This window comes from Gnatocerus cornutus, chromosome 1 (assembly GCF_029298725.1).
Source record: "Gnatocerus cornutus isolate USDA-ARS CGAHR chromosome 1, icGnaCorn1.1, whole genome shotgun sequence".
Classification (NCBI taxonomy): Eukaryota; Metazoa; Arthropoda; class Insecta; order Coleoptera; family Tenebrionidae; genus Gnatocerus; species Gnatocerus cornutus.
In genome coordinates this window covers 33,019,676-33,043,779 of record NC_142233.1, presented here as the reverse complement: position 1 = coordinate 33,043,779, position 24,104 = coordinate 33,019,676, and the positions used below count along the sequence as shown (strand labels likewise).

General features: G+C 41.9%; 3 protein-coding genes and 1 long non-coding RNA gene across 4 annotated transcripts; all 4 read left to right on the top strand.

Annotated features, from left to right (window-relative positions):
- Nucleotides 1-1,814: 1,814 nt before the first annotated feature.
- On the top strand, nt 1,815-3,719 carry LOC148181879 (uncharacterized). Its single transcript, XM_088037919.1, has one exon. The coding sequence runs from the start codon at nt 1,815-1,817 to the stop codon at nt 3,717-3,719; it is 1,905 nt and encodes a 634-aa protein (XP_087894045.1).
- Nucleotides 3,720-5,845: 2,126 nt separating this feature from the next.
- On the top strand, nt 5,846-21,278 carry LOC148181878 (uncharacterized). The gene is made up of 2 exons (XM_088037900.1): nt 5,846-8,989; nt 21,189-21,278. Exons 1-2 carry the CDS (start codon nt 6,029-6,031, stop codon nt 21,276-21,278), a joined length of 3,051 nt encoding a protein of 1,016 aa, XP_087894026.1. The 5' UTR covers nt 5,846-6,028.
- Rab23 (RAS oncogene family member Rab23) lies at nt 21,225-24,056 on the top strand. Its single transcript, XM_088037945.1, has 6 exons — nt 21,225-21,315; nt 21,363-21,484; nt 22,361-22,523; nt 22,608-22,687; nt 23,421-23,608; nt 23,660-24,056. Exons 1-6 carry the CDS (start codon nt 21,283-21,285, stop codon nt 23,773-23,775), a joined length of 702 nt encoding a protein of 233 aa, XP_087894071.1. The 5' UTR covers nt 21,225-21,282; the 3' UTR covers nt 23,776-24,056.
- LOC148181877 (uncharacterized) lies at nt 22,782-23,414 on the top strand. Its single transcript, XR_015770210.1, has 2 exons — nt 22,782-23,136; nt 23,195-23,414. It is a non-coding gene; the product is annotated as an uncharacterized LOC148181877 (long non-coding RNA).
- Nucleotides 24,057-24,104: the final 48 nt, after the last annotated feature.

The following is a 24,104-nucleotide window of genomic DNA, read 5'->3' as shown; positions in this document are numbered from 1 at the left end:
CAACAGATCGACGAATTTTTGGCTGCTTTGAACCATGGAGGAGATGGGGACAATAATCTGAAGCAAATTGTACTAAAAGAATGACATTTAAATTGGTTAGTTGACTCACCAGGAGCCACAAGAGCCACAATAAATTTCCTGCAAGGATGTAATAAAACAGAGAGTCGGTTTCGCGGACTAAATACAAGAAGCTGAAGCTCAAACAATTCACCATCTCCACTCCGAAGTGGAAGAGGATCAACAGAATTTGGTACCCGAAGATCTTATTCAGGCAACAAATTATCTCTCCGAGAGTTCTGTAGTTTTCGACGAGCACTTTGAACTTGAAGACGAGTTTGCGCTGCGTGAAAACAGCCAAAGCTTTCTTGTTGAGATCTTTGTATCGCACTCCTAAACTGTCAACGAGGCTCTTCAGCAGCAAAATGATGTAAAATTCGTACAAGAACTCCAATGGATAAAGACTCAATATCGACTTGAGGGATAACTGCATGAAGCTCGACCAAATGAATGTTTGGAAGCCAATCACGAAGAAGAAAACTAAGTGTTTGGCAAACAACCCAAAGTAGAAGTTCTTCAACACGTTTTTTCCTTCTTCGATGTTTCCCAGTCGCAAATCGACATCCTGGAAGCTCGCGAAGAGGTCCTTCCACGTGGTACAACAAAAGAACGATGACATCAGTATCGTGACTATTGTTATTCCAATTGTGATGGCGTAAGAAATAAACCAAAAAATTCTTTGCGTAAACGATAAATTTTCGTACAGTTGATGAAGGCCATCATCCTTTGTTGCTAAAATCACACGAATTGTAATGAGGGATAAAAGAAACGCGGCGTAGATTTTTGCCCCTGTTCGATGACTAGAAGAGTTGTCGAAGTCAAATGGTGAAATCAGAAGAACTTTCAGAAATGAGCAGAATTTTCTGATACAATTGATATCTTTAGCGGAGAGTTTTAGACTCATTGCGAGGGTAGTTATATCGAAACTGACAAGGAACAGAACTAGGTGGAGACGAAGCAATTAAGGAAATTAATTAGTTTGCTTAATTGGAGTAGCTTATCTGGTAACGCGATATCCTTTCGAGTTTGCCAGTTTTATTATAACTCCAGAAGGCTTGCACATACTTTAGTGATTGGTAGCTCTGATTTTTAATGAGTTTGACATTCATGCACGGCACAAGGTTGCCAACACATTTTAAATTCCAAAGCTGCTTCAAGGCCCTTTAATTCCAATGAAAAAATGGCGAGAGGACAAAAAGAACACGCGCGAGTGATTTTAATTTGCTCTTGAACTATCCTATGACGTGCTGCCACGTCATCGCTCCAAATACCTCTTGGACCCATTGAAGAATGTCAATCGCTTCCTGCCAGAGGATCATGTGATGGAAACTACGCAATAAATAAGACTTTAAAAATAATCAGAGCCCAAATCGATCAACACGACTCTTTGACATTTTGATCCGGACTCGATTGGAAATAGATCCAGGCAAAAGAAATTTTCAAAATGAAGATATTCGCGAAATCCGCAAACACAGCGGTAATAATAAAAAAAACACTAAACGCGATGTGGGTTGAGGAAAAAAATCCGCGAGCAAAAGAATCGTTTAGGTCGCCAACAATTTCTCTTTTTTTTTGTCAAATTCGCAATTCGCCTCAATGGTGGCCGTCCTCATCCTCACTAACAGCGGAAACGTTGCCGAAAGATAAGTCAACTTTAAAAATAGTTTCAATGACAAAGTTAGTGCAAACAAGTCAGTCGACGTTAGAACCGCCACCAACAAACAAAAAGTGACCCTTGGTAGAGTTCCTTAGTAAAAATGGTGTTCAATGTTATGATCCAACTATGTAAAATCACAAGAGCAAGTAAACTTTTCCAGAGAAACTTTTTTCTGCCTCTGTTGAAGCCACTGTCACCCAAAGATGCAGTTCGCCGGAAGGTTATCACCGGGCAAAATGTTCTTGGGGCAAGAATCGAACATTACATCCCTGTTCTGGAGGAGTACCAAGCGAGAATGCAAAGGCGTAAGTACAAGGTCAAGGGTAGTGGAAAAAGAAGGATGCGGAAGAAGGAGGAAATGAGGTATTTGATGCCGTTGATTGACGACACGTTGGACAAACATGATCGTCTTTTGAGAGTGTTAGCTCGGAAGTCCAAAGGCAAAGGGCAGTGCTACTGCTACTATGTCAGAGATAAGAAATGCACGTTGGTGTTTCCGCACCAGATGGAAAGAGCCATCAGGGATAAAGACATTACAGATGTTACCATTGCTCAAAGAAGTGAGAAGATTGTCGTTCAGTTGAACGACGGGACGAAGATCACAGTCCCGTTGGTAACGTACGATGGTAGAGCTCACTTCTACAGAGGCGAAGGTTGGACAAGACAAGAAATCGAAGAGTTTCACCATCATGGTAAAGAAACCTTCTCCATCGCCAGATTATTCGAAGCGAAAGAACAAGGATTGGATGAATGGGAGCTGGAGATGATGAGGATCGCCAACAAGAGAAAGAAGAAGATGAAAGGTGAAGGCACCACTGACTGGAAGGCAATGATGGCGACCTGCGTGGACAACATGGACTGGGAGCAATTCGAAGAAGACACCAAACAGATAGTTGAAGAGATCAACGATCCTGTGGAAGACGAGCCCATTGAAATGCAAGTAGGCGACATGGAGAAGACCAAAAACGTGAACGAAAAGTTGAAAACCGCCGGAAATGAAATTCTCGGGTTGTTACCAACAATGCCCGAGATCCCTGAATGCGTGAAAGTCATGCAAACGGGCACTCTAACAGAAATCGTCAACGTCTCCGGAATATCTCTCAACTTGCCATCCTCTGGAAAAGACAAATTTGTCCCCGGACAAATGGTCAGTTCTGAAGATGGCAGCTTGTTCGTGCCGGGTCAAACTGTTGAAACCGAAGACGGGAAGGCGGAGTACACGCCCGGTTTCACCGTCATGATGGATAACGAGCCCACTCTCCTTCCCGGTTTGGTAATGGGCGATGATCCAAACAAACCGATGTTCTTGCCAGGAGAATCCACCATCACTGAGGAGGGCAAGCTGCAGTTCGAGACGACCGAAGACGATATCGTCGAGCGCGAAGTCGAGGAGGAGGAGTTGGAGGAGGAGCAAAACACCGAGGAGGAAGAGGAGGAATCACGGCCACCGCCACCGCCCCCTAAAAAACGCCAAGAGTTCACTTACGAGCGGCCCAAGAGAGAGTTCGCTACTGAGAGTATGGGTCCTAAGCGTCGCGAAAAGGTGAAGAAGGCGCCGCCGAAAGTAGAAGAAAAGCCGCCAGAGCCAGTGGCGGAAGTGGTGCGTGTTGCCGGGCAGCCGGTGCTGTACGACTTGACGTTACCGACGTTCGAGAAAGATTTGCTAGAGCAGGAGAAGGAAAGAGTGGACAACTTTAACGAGAAGAAAGCCAAAGAAGAAACTGCTATCGACAAGAAGAGGAGGGATATTAGAGTGTTGATTAAGAGGTTCGTGGACACGAAGCCGCCGCCGCCGGTGTACCAACCCCTAGAACCTGTGAAGAAAAGCGAGAAGCTCAAAGAACTTGAGAAAAACATAAAAAAAGGGAAGTTTTTCGACGTAGATTACAAGAAGTATATTAACAAAGAACAGCCGCAACAAGTCTTCTGGCAAGGGCACGAGTATAGACCTACATTCGATTCGGTGGGGATAATACGCCACCGAGTTTGGAAGTCAGTCTATTAGTAGAAGACGACCTGAACCAATTAGGTTAGTACATTCGGCTATTGGGACATAGGTCAATCGGGTTGGGTGACACACTTCAATCAATTCTATTTTCATCCGCGGCCATCGTTCATTATCGTCGCTGACGCTCAACCTGATACTCGCCGGTGTTAACAATAGTTAGTAGTACACTATAGCCGAAGAATAGAAGCAAATAATGGCCCTCAACATCAAAATTTCCCTCTGCAAGATCACCAGAGCTAGCAAGCTTTTCCAACGGAACTACTACCTGCCTCTGCTGAAACCGCTCTCACCGAAAGATGCCCTCCGACGGAAGATCATCACCGGACAGAATGTCTTGGGGGCGCGTTTCGAGCACTACATCCCAGTTTTAACTTCACATGAAGATCGAACCCAAGAACGTAAACGAAGAATCAAAGGAACTCCTGTTATTAAGAAGCGAGTTCGGAAGTCGGAAAGCGACCGCTATGTTGAACCTTTCTTGGACGATGACATGGAGTTCCACGACGCTCTCAAAAGAATTCTTAGCAGAAAATCAAAAGGCAAGGGTCAGTATTACATCTACGAAATCCCCGACAAAAAATGCAAACTGGTCATCAACTCCCAGATGGAAAAAGCGATCAAAGACAAAGATATCATTGACGTTACCATCGCGCAAAGAAGCGAGAAGATCCTAGTGAAGCTAAGTAGTGGCATCAGAGTTACCGTCCCCCTCGCCAGCTACTCCGGTAACAATCCCTTGTACCGAGGCAGCGGCTGGACTAAGGAATTCGTTGAAGAAGAGCACCACCATGGTAAAGAAACCATGTCCATCGCAAAGCTCTTCGAAGCTAAAGAATCGGGCGTCGAAGAATGGGAATTAGAAATGATGCGTATGGCCAACAAACGTAAGAAAAAAGTCAAAGGTGAAGACTCCAAAGACTGGAAACAGATGTTAGCTGGATGTCTTGAGGGCATGGACTGGGACAAATTTGAGGAAGACTCCAAGCAGATCGTAGAGGAAGGTGATGACCCTCTTGCTGAAGAAGATATCGCTATGGCCGTCAACGACATGGAGAAGACCCGCCACGTCAACGAAAAACTCAAAGAAGGTGGTGAAGAAGTGTTGGTTCAACTCCCAACGATGAAGGAGATTCCCCAAGTTATCAAAAAACTCGACACTGGAGAAATGTCCGAACTCCAGAACGTCTCCGGCGTGCGCGTCAACTTAAACCAAGAGCGCGCTTGCTTCGTCACCGGGCAGATGGTAAAAACCGACGAAAATGAGGTTTTCGTGCCTGGTCAGACCGTGGATAAAGAAGATGGCAGCACTGAGTACACCCCAGGTATCACAATTTACATGGATAATGAGCCAACTCTCGTCCCGGGTCTTGTTTTCGGCGAAGAAGAAGACGAAACGCCGATTTTTTTGCCCGGAGAGTCCGCGATTACCCAAGACGGCCAGCTGAAATTCGAGGTGCGTGAAGAGGATCTCCCACCTATCGAACATAAACGATACTCGTCGTCGTCGCCGTCGCCGACTCCCGAAGCTAAACCTAAGCCCAAGCCCAAAAAGGAGCAAGATATCAATATCCGTCGGCGCGTGATCGACGAGCCTCCAGAACCCGTTCGCAAAGAAAGAGTTAAGAAGCGACCACCAATGGAAATTATAAAGCCTCCGGAGCCCGAGCGAATAAAGACGGAAATTTCGTTCAGACCACGACGAGCTACACTTGATGATGCGTTGACGCTGATGGAAGAACAGCGGCGATTGCGGGAGGAGGAAGAGAAGAAGCGAGCTAAGGAAAGAATGAGGAACAAGATCTTGAAGGAAGAAACCTCAGTGGATCAGATGAGGATGAACATCCGAAAGAAGTGTCGCGAGATTAAATTCGAGCAGCCGCCGCCGTACGTCCCGGTCAAGCCCGTGAAGAAAAGCGAGAAGTTGGTGGAGATGGAGAAGAGCATAAAAAAAGGTAAATTCTTGGAAGACGACCGAACGAAGGAGATCCTCGAGAAGGCACGAAGTTCCACTCGCATGCTCAAATACCAGCACGTCCTCGACGCTTACAAAGCAGAGTTCGGGAGAATACGGTTTTAGCCGAGTGATCCTGTGGGATGCGACGGTCAGGCGTCACGACGCTAGTTGCGTTCTAACGTCGCGATGACTTAACGTCGAACGAAACGATGCACGAAACGATGTCTTATCTGCTTCTATTTATATTGTATTGAAGGTGTGTCCGAAATGTTTTATAATAAAACGACTGTAATACGAGTGTGGTGTTGAAATAAATCATAATCCCGTCCCTCTTGTTTTTCTTCGAAATAAAATGGTGAATTACGTGTTGTCCTTTTGCAAAATCACCGGCGCTAGTCGGATTTTCGCGAGACATTTTTATTTGCCCCTGCTCAAGCCCTTGACGCCAAAGGAGGCCCTCAGGACCCTTCGAATCACCGGGAAATGGCTGCTAGGGGCCAAAATCCAGCACTACATCCCCGTGTTGCTCAACCACCGAAAGAAGCGCTCGAAAAGGGTGAAGAACTATGGAAAGAAACTCCACAAAGAAATGGACGATTACACATACATGACGCCGGTTTTGGACGCGGAAAACGAGAGCCACCAGCTGCTAATGACAATTTTAGACAGCAAAAAGTGCAAGAAAAAGAACTTTGTTTACAGCGTCGACGATAAGAAATATAATATCGTGTTGCAAGCGCAGTTGGAGCGAGCCATCCTCGACGGTGACGTAATCGACGTGCTGGTGTCGCAACGCAATGACAAAATGATTGTTAAGCTCAAAAGCCTCAAAAAAATCCCCATGGAAATCCAATATTACGACAACGACGAAAAACTGTACTGTGGTGAAGGTGCAACAACCCCTGAAGACGAAAAGTTTCACCACCACGGTAAGTACACCATGGGGCTCGCAAGAATGTTCGAAGAAAAAGAACTAGACGAAGAGCGCTGGGAGGAGGAGCTCCGAAGAATCATGCGAAAACGCAAGCGACAAGCCAAAGAAGGCTCCAAGGAATGGAAGGCGATGGTGCAAGAAAGCATCAAAAACCTCGACTGGCAGAAGTTCGAAGAAGACGCCAAGAAGATCATCGAAGAGATTGATGAACCGGCCGTGGAACAAGAAATCGACATGGAAATCGACAACCTCGAAGCGACTAAGAATGTTAATGAAACCCTCCTGAAGAAGGGTCCCGAAATGTTAGACCAGTTGCCAACAATGACGGAGATCCCTGACATCATCAGGAGCATGGGAAGTGCGACTTTACACGAAATCGAGCACGAGGAAATCGATGGAGAGAACGGAACGAAGCGCCGGGTCTCAGGAGTCAAGGTCACTCTTCCCTCAGGAAAAGAGTGCTTCGTGAGCGGGCAAATGGTCAAAACCGAAGACGGGGATGTTTTCGTCCCGGGGCAAACCATAGAGAATGAGAATGGCCTGGAGTACGCGCCAGGGATTACCATCATCGTCGACAACAAACCGACTTTGATCAGTGGGTTGATCATGGGGGAGGAGGAACGCGATCCCATGTTCCTCCCCACACAATCCACCATCACGGCTGATGGCCAACTCACCTTCGCCACCACACCGGAGGAGCGCCCGAAACCATCACCAGAGAAAAAGAAGAAGATTGTGGAACCTATCATTGAGGAACCCCTCGAAGAAGAGGTAATAATAGACACTGAAATGAACCTAGTGGAGGAAGACGAAGTTTCCTCCGTGACTTCAACGCCAACCTCCGTCTCCAGCATCGAACTCAACACTTCCGAGATCGAGGAACTCGACGCTGAAGCCGCTCGTCTGAAGCAAGAACAGCAACGGCAGGAGCTGGAGCGACTCAAGGCGTTCCTCATGGACGACGGTCTCGACGATGTCCTCGCCAGCATCGAAGACAAACGCGAACAACTCCGCAAAAAGCTGGAAGAGCTGCGGAAGTTGAGCGTCGCGACGGAGAATAGCCTCGTTAGCTACGTCAGTGAGAGCGACACGATGGACGTCGCGGCGAAGATAACTCCAGAAAAAAACACTATAAATAGATTGTCGGATATTTTAATGACGATGACGCGGAGGGCAGCGACTTTCCGCGACAAAAATAGCATCAATGCAGACAATATTAATCTCGCTTACATTTCCGTGAGCAATCTCTCAGAAGCTGACGTCAGGTTTAACAGTACAAGAAACAAGCTGAAAGTGATGTTAAAAACAGCCGTGGTGGCTGCAAACGACGTGTTCAAAACGCGACCGAAAGACCAAGTGATGGCCTTGAATGCGATCGGCGAGATCGTCGTCGACGTGCTTAAAAACGACGAAGCCACCTTGGGGGAGTTGTTGGAGTTGATGAACACACCGAACGAACGCACCGAGGTGACGGCGGCGGTGTTCAAACAACTCACTCAAAATATCAGCGAGACAAAGATCTCGTTCTTGAACGAGATTGCGAGTAATGTGTCGGCGCTGGACGTCATCGAATGCGTGGAAAAGGTGCTGAAGAAGCACTCAGAAACCAAGAGCGAAGCGTTCGTGAAGATCGCAAAGATAGATCCGGAGATTATCAACCTTTTGGTGAAGAATGTGAAGAAAGGGGTGGTCCGGGTGAAGACGGAAGAAGACGCCATTGAGCTTCTGGAGGAGTCCATCGTGGAAGCCACCAGGGAGTTGATGAGCAACTTTGGGAACTTGGAGGGCGTGGTTGAAGAGGCAGCGAGTTTCGCCCGGGCTCTCGGAATGAATACAGTTGAGGAGGTTTTGACGGAAGCAAAGGAATTGGGGGAGATCTCCGACAGTCGCGCGTTGGAGCTTCTTCAGAGGACTCAGCTCATGCGGCATTTGGCGGAGCGCGACTTTTCTCTGAAGAGTGCCATTGAGAGGATTAGGAAGAATCCAGAGCGTGGTCGGTCGGACCCTCGAATCCGCCAACTGGTGCGTGAAAGTGGTAGTCTCATCGCCAAAGGACCCCAGTTGAAGACTTCCCGTGACGTTCCTCTGCAGATGCTCAAAACTCAGAACCTCCTGGCGATTGAGGATTTGCTAACGCAGCGTTCGAAGGTGGAGTTCCCCGTTTTGATCAGCAGAGATGATCTTCAAGCGGTCATCCCCAAGGAGGCCGCTCGGGGGGTTTTAGCCGGTCGCGTAGCCTACGTCCTCGTCAATGAAAGTGGTGTCATGAACATAACTCCCCGGCGCTTTTCCACAGACATTCGAATTGATGATTTCAGTGCGCGTGAAGCGTCTTCGGAAAGAGACGATGACAGAAAGTATCTTCAGGCCAAGAGTAACGTAAGAAAACTAAAAAAACTGTTAAATAGTAACAGTAGACAGGTTGCATGAAATCTTGTGACTAGACCGAGTAAAAACAGAATGCTTGCGTAAAATTATATTTGCTTCAAGTGCTAACAAATATAATTTTATTATGTGTCAGAGTGGTGAATCGTAGTAGCAGGGACCCCTAAATCGCGCCAAAGTAGTCATTTATACATTTCAAAATAAACCGACACGACATTATTACCCACACAAGCTCAGTGGATCTAAATTCAGGTGAGTGAATCATACCAACATTATTAACATTTTTCCACCAACTTATTTTTGATTCGAGTGGGATAACCGCGTCTGTTTGTTGTGTGATTGCTTATTATTCTATGAAGACGAAAATTGGCAACTTGCACTCTTCATTTATCATCTCACATACCTGCGTCGTTGCGAGATATAAATAACTTCCGTTTGTCGAGTGGGATTTTCTCCTGGAAAACCGCAACTCATACAGAGCGACCGCTTTGCCAGACTACAATGTTTGATCCAGTTTGTCAAAATTTCATTATCGCAATCGACACCTTCGTCTCTGGCAACATTTCTGCGTCTTTGGAACCCACCAAGGACCTTTTTGTTGATGCCCAAAGTTCCTTTATTTTCGCTAAATTACTTGTTTCGTTAATCGCAGCCAAAATTTTGTTCGCCTAAATTAAATTCTTCGCCTTTCGAATTACCACAGCCCATTTAAGCCCGACAAATCGAAAAACTTGGCACGCTAACGAGGAAAAAATCGACAATTATTTCAAAAGTGAACGGCCTTCCGCTTCTATTTTTGCACCAATTGCCGGTTACTACCGATAAAACTACTAATTGCGGAACCGTAAAACTCCAGCAAACAATGTTGTGCTTATTGATCTAATTTATCGTCCGCAAATGTTCGGATTATTCGCTGTCAATGCCGTCCGTGAATCTTCTTGGCACTTTTTCGCAGTAAATCGCAAAAAAACAAATTGCATTGTTGTCACGTTGGCACAACTCAGAATTCCCTTCGTCTGTTTATGGCCCATTGGGCATACTTGGCGTCCTTTCGTCTCTCCACGTGCCCAAAAAACCTCAATTCTTCACCCTGTTCCAAAATTATCCCACCGAAATGTCACTTGGCCGCAGCTCGACGTTGCACAAATCTCTTTAATTACGTTGCATTCAGTATGGTGCTTTACCGTCCTGTGTACATCCGTAGCCAACCCCTGCGTTATGAACCACCGGTGGTCAAACCGCCTCCACCACCCCCGAAAAAACCGACGCCGCCACCACGCATTCCAACTCCACCGCCGTTACCACGACCGAGGAAACGTGAAGAACCGAAGAAAACTTTGACGCCGATTTTGGTGTGTGGGTATGGAGTCAACGCCGTTTACCCCAAAGAAGCAACAAGGGATGTTATGGCGGGGAAAGTCGATTATTTTCTTGTGGATGAGCGTGGGGTGACTTTATTTCGTAAGAAGCATATTTTTACAACGCTAAAGTTGGAGGAGGATGTGAAGAAGAAGGTAGAGGACTATCCTTGTGTGGGGGCGTATGAGAGGGTGTTGGAGAGGTTTCCGAAGAAGGATTTAGGGCATCGGAGGGGCTATTTGCCCGTTATTGGGGGAGACACGTATGTGAGTTTTGTGTATCCGGTGCTCGAGCGACAGGGGAATTTGAAATCTGTTGGCAGCCCTGAGAGAAATGTCAAACTGAATAAACAATAGAGGTACCAACTTCTAAACACTAAACAATTCAGAATGAGAAATTTACATCTCAGTTTCCCGGAATTTCTTCTTAGTTAGTGTTTTTAATTTTTCCATTATAAAATTTTTAAGGTTTTTCGAGATGTTTATAGTTCGTACAGTGAGAGATTGAATGACAAAAGTCACTAAATCTACGCGATAAAAAGTGTACCATACGCCCGAAATTTAAAATAACAAAATAAGCCCACTGACTGTCAACCCTGTCAACTCAGTTCGCGTAGGAGTTTAGTGTTTTTAGTGTATTTTGTAACATAATTTGCTGCCAACCTGTGAAAATCTTCCAATCTCTCACCGGATATACTATATTTCATTCTCAAAACATAAAAATCAAATTACCTTAGATTTTTGGTAAATTAGAGTGTACTTGGCGAGCTGCATAAATCGAACTCTCTATGGAACTGTACTTTGAAGTTTGTTGTTAATGTCAGCTCTATTTATTTTATTTTAGGTTTTAGATTCGTATTTCTGGTCGTCAATATAAAACGCGTTGGTAGACCTGCAGTTTGATACTTCAGAACTGTCATGACTAACCCAATGATGTCCAACTTCAATCTGTCAAAAAGACAGAGTTACCAACAGATTTCTATTTCCAAAGCCGCTTTGTTTGGATGACCAAAAGCCGATAATTTTCTTTTGCTCGGTCTGTTTAACACTCGGCGGTAAAATATTATCAAAGCATGCAAATCTACAAGGAAATTCACATTTACCGTATACAAATCATTTATGTAAAATGCAAATAAGCGAAAGTATTTTCACTAAACTTTTTACTTATCAATAAGCACAATGTTATGTACGTAAACTATCAATTACTGGTAATTTAACATTTCTAAAAAACAATTACGTGCAAGAAAAAGAGGCGCTACACGCAATTTCACTTTGTATTCAGGATAATAGACAAAGTGTTATTTTTAGAATGTCAGTTTCAATTTGTCATGGAAGAATTTACAATTCAATTATAACTACCGTTTGAGGCCCGAAAATTCACGGAAAAGATCTTTGAATTTTAGCACTTTCACCTCACAAAATCATAAATTTAACCAAACAAAAAACCTGAATTTACGAAAAAAAAAAGCAGAAAGTCGCATAGAAAACGTATTCAGACATCAAAGTACATTTCCATAATTAAAAGCAAACACACAAAAAATGGACAAGTGCCAACGTAGAAACAATTTCGGCGAATATTTAAATTTAGATTAAGTTAGTACCGGTCTAGAAATAATTTAATTTCGAAGCTAATTAATTCGGTTGTGTCTTCATCAACTTAGGAAGAGGTCGTTGATTAGAGCATGACTTGACAGAACAAGACGCGAAATTCAACAGCACCAACGATACAGCTAAATATCCATTACTGCTAATTAACATTCCAGTAGGCTGTGATTGAACCCTCACGACAAAGGTGATTGACAAATTAATGAGCAAACAACGCGGAAATTGTAGTTGCAGACTTTATCTCATTTTTGCCAGATCCACGGCTTGTCAAGAGGGCTCAGATCGGGTACAACATGAAAGTAGTTTTATGACTGTCATTTTTATGTTTCCGTATTCATCACACGCCAGAAATAATAGTCCGGGTGGCGAAAACAAAGTGCTAATGTAAACACCACGCTTTTTCAAGCGGACTCAAATCGTCAATTGGTCCCCGCCAATTCATCCCGGGCTCTTTCGTCTCTAATACAATTTGAGCCCCAGTTTAATTCGTCTCGTGTGATCTTTGATAATAAATTGAAGAATGTGATTTATATAATTTTACTTAAAATTGATATATGCAACACAAGGTAGGTATTAAGAAAATTCGTTTTATTACAATTAAAAAAATCAAATATAATAAAATTGACACTAGTAAATAAAACATTTATAAAAAAGACATACAAAAAATAATAATAAAGATGCATTACAAATTAATAAGAGTCTGACGTAGAAAAATTAATAATTATTATTATTGTTTGAAAAATATTCTAAATCATTTTCAATGATAAAAAAACATGTTTTTTTAAGAACAAACATTGCAAATTATTATTATTGTTTGAAAAATATTCTAAATCATTTTCAATGATAAAAAAAATGTTTTTTTTTAAGAACAAACATTGCAAATGAGTTTTTAACTTTTAACTCTGTCCATGTCCGCCAAAATAAAAAAATACATAAAAATAGTAATCCGTAATATATTAAGAAAAACATTTTAATGATTAGATGCAAAAAACGTCAAAAAAAATACCTTTCAATGAGCGCATTAGTTTCCTGCAATACAGTAGAACCTCGATTATCCGAGTGCAAATCGAAGACTAACTACTTCATACTTTTGCATCTAATGTTAAAAAACTTAAAATTTAGAAGTTCAGTAACGGTTGGTGTAGTTTAATGAGATTTAAGTCAGTGCAGAGAGCAGAAACAAAATTATGGGTTAAAATGTTTGTCTTTGAATAGTAATGTTCGCATACTTTAAAAAAATGCTTGAAATAAATTCTTTTGCAATAAAAACCTTCTTAATTCAGGAAACTAAAAACTCAAGCGGCAAAGAAAATTTTGGGACCAAAAAAGAAATAAATAAAAGTACTAATTTTTTTATATACAATTAAATAAAAAAAATATAAAAAAACGGCCCACTCTGGGATATGCGGGAATGATCGCAGACTTAATTGAAGTTTTTTGAAGAAAATAAAAAATAAAAAATGGCGAACTTCAAACTTTTTTTCAAAAAAGGCAAAAATTTTATTAAGTTTATTATCTTAATGATTTTTTTGTATATTTTTCTGAAAAGTACATTTCAAAACAAAAATTTTGAAAAAAAACGTTCCAATAAAATAATTTTTAAAAAAGTTGTAGCTATTTAAAAATATGAAAGCCATTTTTTGGAAAAATTCATAACTTTTTTTGGGTTGGGAACAAAAAATTGAAAAAATTCTGAGAACTTTTTCTATAGTGTAAAAAAAGAAAAAACTTTCAGCCAAATCAAAAAGGATCCGGGTCAAAAGTGGTCGATTTGGCATGGAATACCCCATATATTTTAAATTAATAAAACGTTCCAAATAATTCTGTTGCCTTAAACGTATGTTTATTTAACAACTCGATTATCCGTGCTGAGGGACGAAATAAATGGGAACGAATGAACCGGGAGACGAAAGTTTTGGGGACCAATCGCCGAGGACGAACTGTCGGGGACACACTGTCGGGGACGAATCGTCCGCAAATCGCAATTTCCAGGGGATTGAGATCGGGCGACTCTGGGGCAGCATCACGTAATCTCATCGTAATCCCTCTTCATCCATCCGCGCCGTGAAGGAATAACGGCAGGTGGCAAATACCGACCGAGCAGGTGAAATATACAAACACGCGGTTGCAACCTAAACTTGGTGAAGTCAGTCTCGATCAGGTAACCGTTGACGACGATCGCTTTTTGTTCGTGGGACGCCGGGTCGTTGTGTTGAGTGTTTGGATTTGGTGAATGGGACGCGAAATGCCGTAAGTGTCTTTTTGGGTTTTTCGAAAGAATACACAAAGAAAATGATGTCGTTGACTTGGAGATGTCTGGATTATTAAAAAGGGTTCATGCGAGTTCACTACGGAACGATCTGATAAAATATTTACAGAGGCATGTAATTTATTCAAGTTTGTTGTTTACGTCATTGAAATTATTTCAATTTGTTCGGGATGCTCTTCGATTTTCTGAAGAGTGTGACGGCGTTTAATTACACGTTGAGGAACTTGGAAAGTGGAAGACGGGAAAAAGCGCGCATTTTTATATAATTGCGAGCTCTAGCGTTGCGAATTGACCATCTTTAATCACCTTGACTCATCTTCATTCTTCTTGTGGTACTTCCTAGAACCACCGAGACCGCAACTGGGTTACCAAATATACATTCTCGGAGTTTCGGGACGCTATAATTCTGTCGTGTGGTTTATAACAAGTGGGACAGGCAAAATTACATTTATAACCCATAAAACACTTGGAAATATTTACATGAGCGTTTCACTTGACCCGTCTTTATATTAAATTATTTTATGACCGGTAATTCGCTAGCAGATGCTGCCCAAAGTTTACATTATGGTCAAAACCTACACGCAGCCTTTCAAAAACAGCGACCTTTTCACCTCCTTTGCTATTGAGAGACAACTTCCAATTCCTGTCCGACACGACGCCATAAATTCCACCATTAAAACTCAAGTGGTCTTATATCAGGCCCATCCGACGTTTCCTCTCATTTCTATGTCAATAAATTCACAAGATCGCAGTGATCACCCAATTATTCCAAGTAGCCAATGATTAGAGTTTATTATGACACCACGGACCAATCGCAACCTCCAAACTGTTTTCGCTCCTCATTTGTTTATTTTAACAATACCCGGATCCAAGCAACTTGATTAGTGAAGACGATCAGTGAAAACCAAAATAAACAAAACGGCCATAACTCAGTTATTTATTGACGAAAATTAAAAATTCTTAAAGCTTTGGATTTAGCGTGACATTCTGCGTAAAGTGAGCCGAAATTTGTTTAATTTGGCATTGGCCTAAAACTGTGTTGAAAAGATCATTTTGGGGTGATTTTCAATCAGTGTTTTCAAGGTAAAAACGACGTTTAATACCCGTGTGTTCTACATCAGTCGCAAGAGAAGCTCGAGATTTATCTACTGGCCAAATTTGAGATCAATCGGACAAATAGTTTACGAGTTATAGCCAAAAATAAAAAAATTGAAAAATTTTCATCGTTTCGACTTTTGAAAAATCTAAGAACTATTTGTAACATTTTCAAACAAAGTTGGCACCTTGGCCACGAATTTTTCATCTTGATAAAAGTAATGAGTTGCATCTTGCTCGTGGGCATTCCGTGCAATTTGCATGTCATAACAATTCACGTTGGCAGAACTGCATGAAAGGCGGCAATCATCTCGAAATGTATCACCCAAGTTCACGCCTGCCAACTTAAATCAAAATCTTAACGGGGCGTTGATATTTTTGGCTAATTTGCTCCACGTGTATAAATAATCCAGACGAGTCAATGTCAAAGACAATCGGACGTCGCACCTGTCAAAAAAATCATAGAAGAGTCTGGCAAGGTTTTCTGGTTAATTATAACCGGCAACTGGAGACGCGTGCGAAAAATAGATTCAATTGGTGGCTCGTATTTTTTGACGACAGTTGGTATCAATGACATGTAAAAATACCGAAGCTGGAAACGATTTTGAAAAACTAGCGTGCGCGGCGTGGATTCTTCTTCTTTGAATGCCCGTTGGTAATAAACAATGTGACAGGTATTTCCGACAGCTTCAAATTAATTAGTCTGGACACAAACCTTCCGCCATCAACGACAATAAGAACGGTACGATGCGTGCCGCTTTTTCTCGGCTTAATTAAAAATAATTAACCTGGAATTGCGACTTTCTCGTGCGACGAAAAATCCGCGATGATCTACAGTTAGTACTTTGCGGCTGACCATAAATTACTGCGTTTATGCAAGTAGGGTAAACTGAAATTGATAGTTTGACGGCACGTACGACGTAAACGCAAACATAAGTTCTTAGGCCGTTCTGCTCCAGCGGCTCTTGATGATGGTAGTTCTGCAGAGGCAACGGCCGGCCATCCCCGGATGCTAATACGAAGAGGTGGTTTTTTTTTACACGCTCTAAACCAATAACTGTACGCTTTTCGTAATGTCTAACCGTGACAAAATATTCCCACAACCACAATAAGGTGGATATTGTTCAGACGGAAGTTCCAGATTCCCGCTGTGGATGTGATCAAAACACTAATAATATGGTAGTTTTGTAACGCACAATGCGAAGCAGCGCACCATTTCATTTTTAAAGGTGCTCGCAGCTCGTTGTTGATGAAATCTCCAAACAAGCGCTTGTTCTGATATAATCGAATTGCTACAGCAACACCGGAAATCAGACTTGTTTGAATTTGTTGTTAACCATCACAAATTGAGTTAGTTTTGAACTCGTTGCGTAATTTTGAGGGTCCCGCAAGGGTCCGCTTGCGGCCCTCTGCTGTTTATCCCGGAATTACAGATGGTTTAGGTTACAAATTCCCTCCCAAGGTCACAAATTTTCAAATTTTTATGGTGTAATTCGTTGCTGTGAATTGGGTTTTGGGGTACAAAAGACGATCGTTTAGGTTAGGTATGTAGTGTAATGTGTCGAAATTCAATTTGTTTTTAACAGCAATCGCACCAGTGGAGAATTTTATTTTAACATTAATACACAGCAACTCTCATGTAAAAATTAACAAACGTCAAATTCTGAGGAAAAATAATGCTAACCTTGTCAACTTAAAATTTCCAAAGCTAATTCATCAAGATTCCAACTTTAATTAAGAAAATAACTGTCAAAGTAGACATTTGCAACCTAATCCTACTGCACAGTTCGTTTAGGTTGCAAATGTCCAACCAACGTTACAATTTTTTTAATTTTCATTGTGTAATTCGTTTCTGTTGCAGTTGCAAGTGCGGTGTGATGTAAATTAGGTTTTGGGGCATAAAATAACTCAATGTAATGAACAATTAGAATTAAATTTGTTTGTTATTAATTAGTCACGTTACTTTGATCCACAGCAATTTTTATGGTCAAATTGACAAATGTACGGAAAAACGATGGCAACCTTGTCATTTTAAGATTTTTAAAGTTAATTTATCAAGATTCCAACCTTAAATAAAGAATTAACTGTCAAAGCGGACAATACAGTTGGTTTAGGTTGCAAATGCCCTCCCAAGGTCACAAATTTTCATCGTGTAATTCGATCCTGTTGCAAATGTTAGGCAGTGTTGTTTTGGGGTACAAAAGACGAATTTACACGTTCTATCATTGTAATTGGTCGCAATTAAATTTGTTTGTTACTGTTTTTAAACAGCAATCGCAACTGAGGAATATTTCACGTCACTTGAAACATGTTTAAGAACTTGCACTAATTAATTACGTAAATTTGATGCACAGCAATTTTTATGTCCAAATTGTCAAATGTCAAATTCTGGGAGAGACCATGAAGCCAACCATGTTATCTTAAAATTTTGAAAATTAATTCATCAAGATTCCAACCTTAAATTAAGAAAAAAAAACAGTCAAAGTGGACGCTTGCAACCTTTGGGGTACAAAAAACGATCGTGTAAGTTCTGCCAATGTAATGTGTCGAAGTTCAATTTGTTTCTTAACGTTTTTGAAACAACAGCCGCATCTAAGGAGAATTTCACTTCACTTAAAACAGTTTAAGATTTCGCACTTATTAATTACAATCTAATTTTGATAGACAACAATTTTTATGTCAAAATAGTCAAATGTCAAATTCTGGGAGATAATAATGCCAACCCTGTCATCTTAGAATTTCCACAGCAAATTCATCAAGTTTCCAACATTAAATAAAAAATTAACTGTCAAAGTGGACACTTGCAACCTAAACCGACTCGGTTTAGCTTCAGGTTTAGGTTGCTAATGTTCACTTTGACAGTTATTCCTTTATTTAAGGTTGTAATCTTGTTGAATTACTTTTGGGAATTTTAACATGACAAGGTTGGCGTCATTGTTTCTCCCAAAATTTTACATTTGTCACTTCTGACATAAAAATTCCTGTGTATCAAGCTTACGTCATTAATTAGTTCCATGTGAAATTCGACACATTCCATTGGCAGAAATTTCACGATTGTCTTTTGTAGCCCAAAACTCAATTCACATAACACCGCCATTGCAACGTTTGCAAATGAAGAAATTACACGATAAAAATTTTAGGATTTGCAACCGAAACCAACTGTACATGATCGGGCAGATAGGTACTGTTGGTACAATTTCCGGCTTGCCACAAGAAATGTTATTGATGCCTCCATCGGAATTGCTGTATTTTGCCTTTTTTCCAGTAACGCAGTTATTATCGCAGTGTAAAAACGCCCGGTCAATTGATCGCAGTAATTGGCTAGAACAAGATGTCCTCTCTTCATTCCCCGCGCTTTATTTTCAAAAATTTGTCATCTGTCCCCAACTGGCTCTCTTTGCAGTCTTCTTGAAACTCGCACTTTCTTCGCCATTTTTAGCACTCGATTACGCCATCTGGACGCACCTTAAGGGCGCGTCCCAGATCTAGATTTCCTCTCCCCGAACAGGCTTGCCAACGTAACTCCACTCCGACTTTTTTCTGTATTTCCCTCGACTTGTTTGCCTAATTCATAAGAACGTTTCCTTGTACTGAGTACCCTCGGGCAAACCAGACCGGCGTTTTTTTCATCGCCACGCTTCCCATATGGTCGACATACATGGTCATGGTTTTATTGATCTGGTGCTCGGCGGAACCGAATTGTATGTTTTTCGTTAATTCAGAGATTGCTGCCAGAGTTAATTTAAATGTTTTGTCGTGGGATAACGGTTGGAAATGCTCGAGATTGGAATCTTGTTCAACTTGTATCAGAATGCATTTTTCGCGGCTTTATTGCGGTCCGCTTTGAGAAGAACAACGAGGATTTGAAGTTGCGACGGCCATCTTGGCGAAATGGGGTGTCCCTCGGGGGTCTATTGGGGCTCCTATTCTTTGTCGTTGGATTAGCACACCTCTGAGGCGGCAGCGTTTGTTTTTGCAGTGATTTCGCGACAACAAAGCATCCTTTCGCTCTCTAAGAATTTCGTAACCACTTCGAATAGTTCAGAACACCAGGAAGTCTATGAAATAATAGAATCCCGTGTCAAACAACGAAATTGCCTCGTAATTGCGCTGAACAATCAAACACATGTTCGCATTTTAAACTGAAAAGAAACCACTCGGATCAAGGAGCGAACTCGTTCGAAATTGGCACGTTCGTTACTGCAAGCCGTTGTTAATTACAAAGAACGGTTAAAGCTTGTTATCAGTTCTGAAAAAGCGCATTTTTCGGTAGTTTATCATCCGTGCGAATTTCTTCCTCCCCGCTCGGAAGAGATTAATCCGTCAGTCGACATTCCTCCGTTTTCCTTTCATGGTTTAATCCGAAGCCATTAATTTTAATAGCGACCATTCAGCGAAGAAAAAACGCTCCGACGACGCCTTAATCGCATATAAATCGGACCGATTTGTAAATGAAATTGTTAATAAATTAATGAGGCTCGGTCGGCTCTTTTTCTCATTTTTACAGACGCGCCATTGTCTTTTATCGCGAGGAAAACGGCGTATACACTGGAAAAACGTGTTCTTTGTTGCGTGCGAGCGATGGTGTGACCTTGGTTGATTCTTATTCTTCACAGATGCGTATCGAAGTAGGATCTCTGAAATTATGTAAATTCGCGCGGTTGGTACTCCGACGCGGGTTGGTACAACTGTTTCCGGTAATTAGACGAGCCCTCTCAGGTGTGGCAACTATGAAGAAAAAAGGAACCAGATGGGATTTCTACGGCGAAAGGTTGGGATTACGCAACGAGATATCGCAGCGAATTTAGCACGCGGCCTCGGAAGGAAGAAAAGTAAAAATATTATTGGATCATAAATCTTTATTGTTGTAAAGGAAAATCGAGAATAAGCGATTACCACGAATTTATTGGCTGTTAAAGACTTCAAGGTTACAGAAATGTTTGCATATGAGGTGGATAAAGTCGTTAATGCTTCCGGGTTGGTTTTTACTTTGCACTCGCGTGGCAGCGGCTACTGGGTCGTTTTTCTCTCGTGCTACATAAATAATTCTCATAAAAGATACGGTTAGGGAATTAATCACTCCTCTCAACTCTGTAATAACATTGCTGCTAATTACCACCTTTAATTTCGAAAGGTGAACAATTTACAGTTGTACCAACTTGAGAAAAAATACCACAATTCCTGTGTTTTCCGGAATGTGGGAACTTTTTTTCGGTTGGTAGAAAAAAGGAGCGAATTTTAAAACCCCGTTAACGAGAGATCCTGAGTATTACCACCTTTTATTTCGAAAGGTGAACAATTTACACGGGTGCCAACTTAAGGAAAAATGCCACAACTCCTGTGATTCCCGGAAAGTGAGAACTTTCTTTCGGTTAGTTGAAAAAGGCGCGAATTTAAAAACCCCGTAAACGAAAGAATCTGGATATTACCACCTTTTATTTAGAAAGGTCAACAATTTACAGTGGTGCCAACTTGAGGAAAAATACCACAACTCCTGTGCTTCCCGGAATGTGGGAACTTTCCTTCGGTTGGTAGCAAAAAGGCGCGAATTTAAAAACTCCGGTAACGAAAGATCCTGGATAAAGCCGCATAATCCATCACTGTCACGCCCCACGTCTTCCGATAATCCAATCAACTCCCGATAACCATCTTTTATCTCCCAGAAAATGAAACCCATCAATTGAACTGATTAGGCTCCCTCATTAACTATGCATTTCATGCAACTGAAAAAAGACAAGCCTGATGGCGGGCGGATCGCCATCTTCTGCAGTCGCTCTGTATAGGTCACTAACCGCTTCGCAAGGTCGTGCGCTATCAATTCCATCAATACCATCGATTGAGATTTGAATAAAAAGTTCTTTTGCAGGGTGCTGACTTTTCGTGGAGCAGTCCTAGCAGGATAGGAGTGATGAATTCGGGGAGCCTCTACAGAGGTTACACCGGGCCGAGGGCCTAGCAATATGCGGGAGGAAGAATTGGAGGTGGCCCTCAAGGTAAGGAGGTACTTTCACTCTTTCTGGTGTTGAAAAAGAATGTTTAGGTGGTGATCGTGGGCAATGGTGGAGTGGGCAAATCTAGCATGATCCAAAGGTATTGCAAAGGCACTTTCACGAAGGATTACAAGAAGACGATAGGAGTCGACTTCTTAGAAAGGCAAATCGAGTGAGTATTTGTGTGTTTATAGCCGACACGCACGGTTTGGCTATTTGGAATTGTAAATTGCTACCGGAGTTGGAATTTCACGCGGAATTCCGGACAGAATTCTCTTATGTACACTTCCGCGTTTGGTCATAATCAACTCATTTCATTGGCTAGTTCTGAAAATTCGGTCATAATCCGCTCTTTTCATTGGCTATCCTATCTCTGACACCTTTAAATCGAAGACAGTATTGCGCTTTCATCCTCTGAACTAGGTGAAATTGTTACATCGGTCACGGTTAATCTGCTTTGTTGTGATTTAATTTATTGGCACAGAAATAAAAGAAAACCGCACGGACCTGATATAAGACCGCTTGAGCTTTAATGGTCGGATTAATCTGATGTAATTAGAAACGTGGATCTGAACTTTACTAGCGCGACGAATTTTCATATTGTTAGTGTGTACAACATGAAAATTGTTTCGGTTTTTGTAGACGCAACATGTCGCTGTAGCAAAATTGAAATTAATTCGCATTCACTCCGTTGATATCATAATTTCACCTGAGAAAAAACTGACAAGTGTGACGTCAAGTTCTGGTTTGAAAACGAGACCAAATGCGTGGCAATTAATCATTTAATTCGTAAATTATACATTAGAAAAGTGGTCGCTGCGGTTTCTTTTTTGGCGGCTTTGGAATGTGAGTTATGTTGGTATCACTGTTTCCTGGATAAATTAGCTCCCACTGCCTCTGGGGCAAGAAAATTACCCTTGACAAGCAACAGCATCATTAAATTCCTTTAATTGAAAAAAGTTAATTGTAAAGCCGACAGTTAGCGCCTGTAGCGACTCTCCCAAGCACTTCCACCATAAAGTTTACGATGTCAATAAAACCATTGCAGAGTCGACGGCGAGGAGGTCCGACTGATGCTGTGGGATACCGCAGGCCAAGAAGAGTTCGACGCCATCACCAAAGCCTATTACCGCGGCGCTCAAGCTTGCGTTCTTGCCTTTTCGACGACCGACAGGGACTCGTTCGAAGCCGCGCATTCATGGAAACTCAAGGTTCGTATTCTTGGGATCATCATCGACGATGACGTTGCTGTTTGCTCAAACACAAGTGTTTAACAATTGTCATTTTCGCCGTAGGTTGAAAACGAGTGTGGCGAGATTCCTACGGTCATCGTGCAGAATAAAATCGACCTCATGGACCAGAGCGTCGTCAATCCGTAAGTTTCTGGTTATTAAAAGATGTTACGGTACTTGGATATGGTAATAAGTAATAAGAGGGCGCGCGGGGAAGACATTTTCAATGTTGCAATCTTCATCAACTGATGGATTATGTCGTAAATGTGTTTATAGACTTTGGTAGGAAAATTTTCTTGAGTTATAAATCAGTGATGGCGCTAAAAAGACGAGGTGGGCTGAAAAATCCAGTATGGTTAACGGTGTTGGCGCATTTGCATTCGGTCGAACTGCTTTGCATAGAAATTGTTGTTTAGGTTCACAAACAGACGCGCAAAAAACTAATTACAGAAGAAATTTTTACCATGCAGTCACCGTAAGAAATCAATATGCATGTCTTTGATAGAGCCACAACGGCGGCCATGTTTACCATTGAAAGACGTGAGAATTACGAGATAATTAAGCTCGCACCGAACAACAAATTGGGCTGGATGTTGGTAACGTTTGACACTTTAGACGCAGTGCTACCAACACCCTCCTAAATTTCACAGCTAACAATACAAAAATACGCCAGCTCTAACCGCTTAAGAAACAAAACAGCTATAAGTCACGGCACGACGCCGACACGCGATTTCCCGGGGATATATGGGGTCAAGCTAGCCCTCCTGACGTCAGGACTAATCGGAAATGCGGAAAACTAGACAGTTTTCTCGGAATTTATTTCCGACTTTCTATTTATGTTCATTTAATTGTACTCAAGCGCTTTTTCTTTTTTAGAGAGGAAGCTGATCTGCTGGCGCGAGCCCTCGGCTGCCGCCTCCTACGGACGTCAGTGAAAGAAGACGTCAACGTCGCCGCCGTCTTCCGCCATTTGGCGGCGAGGTGCCTTGCAGAATTACGGGATCCGCGCGATTATGACTATTTCACCGCCCCCACACCACACCACCCCAATTCGCTTACTATCAGTGAGACAACTCCAAAACGACGTTTCTTCAATTTAACCCTTGCTTCTTCAGGTGCCTTCAGCCCTAGTCATTCTTCCAAAAACCACCATAATGGGACTATTGTTTTGAGGCCCAACAAACATAAAAAGAAGAAGAATGTGTTAAAGAACGCTTGTAGAATATTGTGACACGGAAAGACTTTTTTGGAAACAAGACTCGGTCGTTTTGTTTTTTTTTGCCATTTTTTGAAGATATCATGTAAAATATTGTTAACAGTGTGCTGAGGATTTAATTGACTGATTTTTTAAGCCCGTACAGGCCAATTGGTGAAGTGCTAATATTAATTTAGTTTTAATGACTAGGTCACGTGCACAAGCTCTCGATTTTACTTCAGAGCTAAACGTTGTGTGCATATTTTGTAGTTAGATGTATGTTTGTAACATTTATTCAATAAAATATTGGTACTGAAGCAGCCGACGGTGGCGCCATCTTGTGGTCGACCTGTCAAACTTCGGGG

Bases quoted from the DNA above. Each gene is read 5' to 3' on its own strand.
- LOC148181878 (XM_088037900.1), top strand. From the start codon at position 6,029: ATGGTGAATTACGTGTTGTCCTTTTGCAAAATCACCGGCGCTAGTCGG. The intron at 8,990-21,188 runs GTAAGAAAACTA...GTTCTTTTGCAG, and splicing joins ATCTTCAGGCCAAGAGTAAC to GGTGCTGACTTTTCGTGGAG.
- LOC148181879 (XM_088037919.1), top strand. From the start codon at position 1,815: ATGGTGTTCAATGTTATGATCCAACTATGTAAAATCACAAGAGCAAGT.
- Rab23 (XM_088037945.1), top strand. From the start codon at position 21,283: ATGCGGGAGGAAGAATTGGAGGTGGCCCTCAAG. The intron at 21,316-21,362 runs GTAAGGAGGTAC...AAGAATGTTTAG, and splicing joins AATTGGAGGTGGCCCTCAAG to GTGGTGATCGTGGGCAATGG. The intron at 21,485-22,360 runs GTGAGTATTTGT...AAACCATTGCAG, and splicing joins TTCTTAGAAAGGCAAATCGA to AGTCGACGGCGAGGAGGTCC.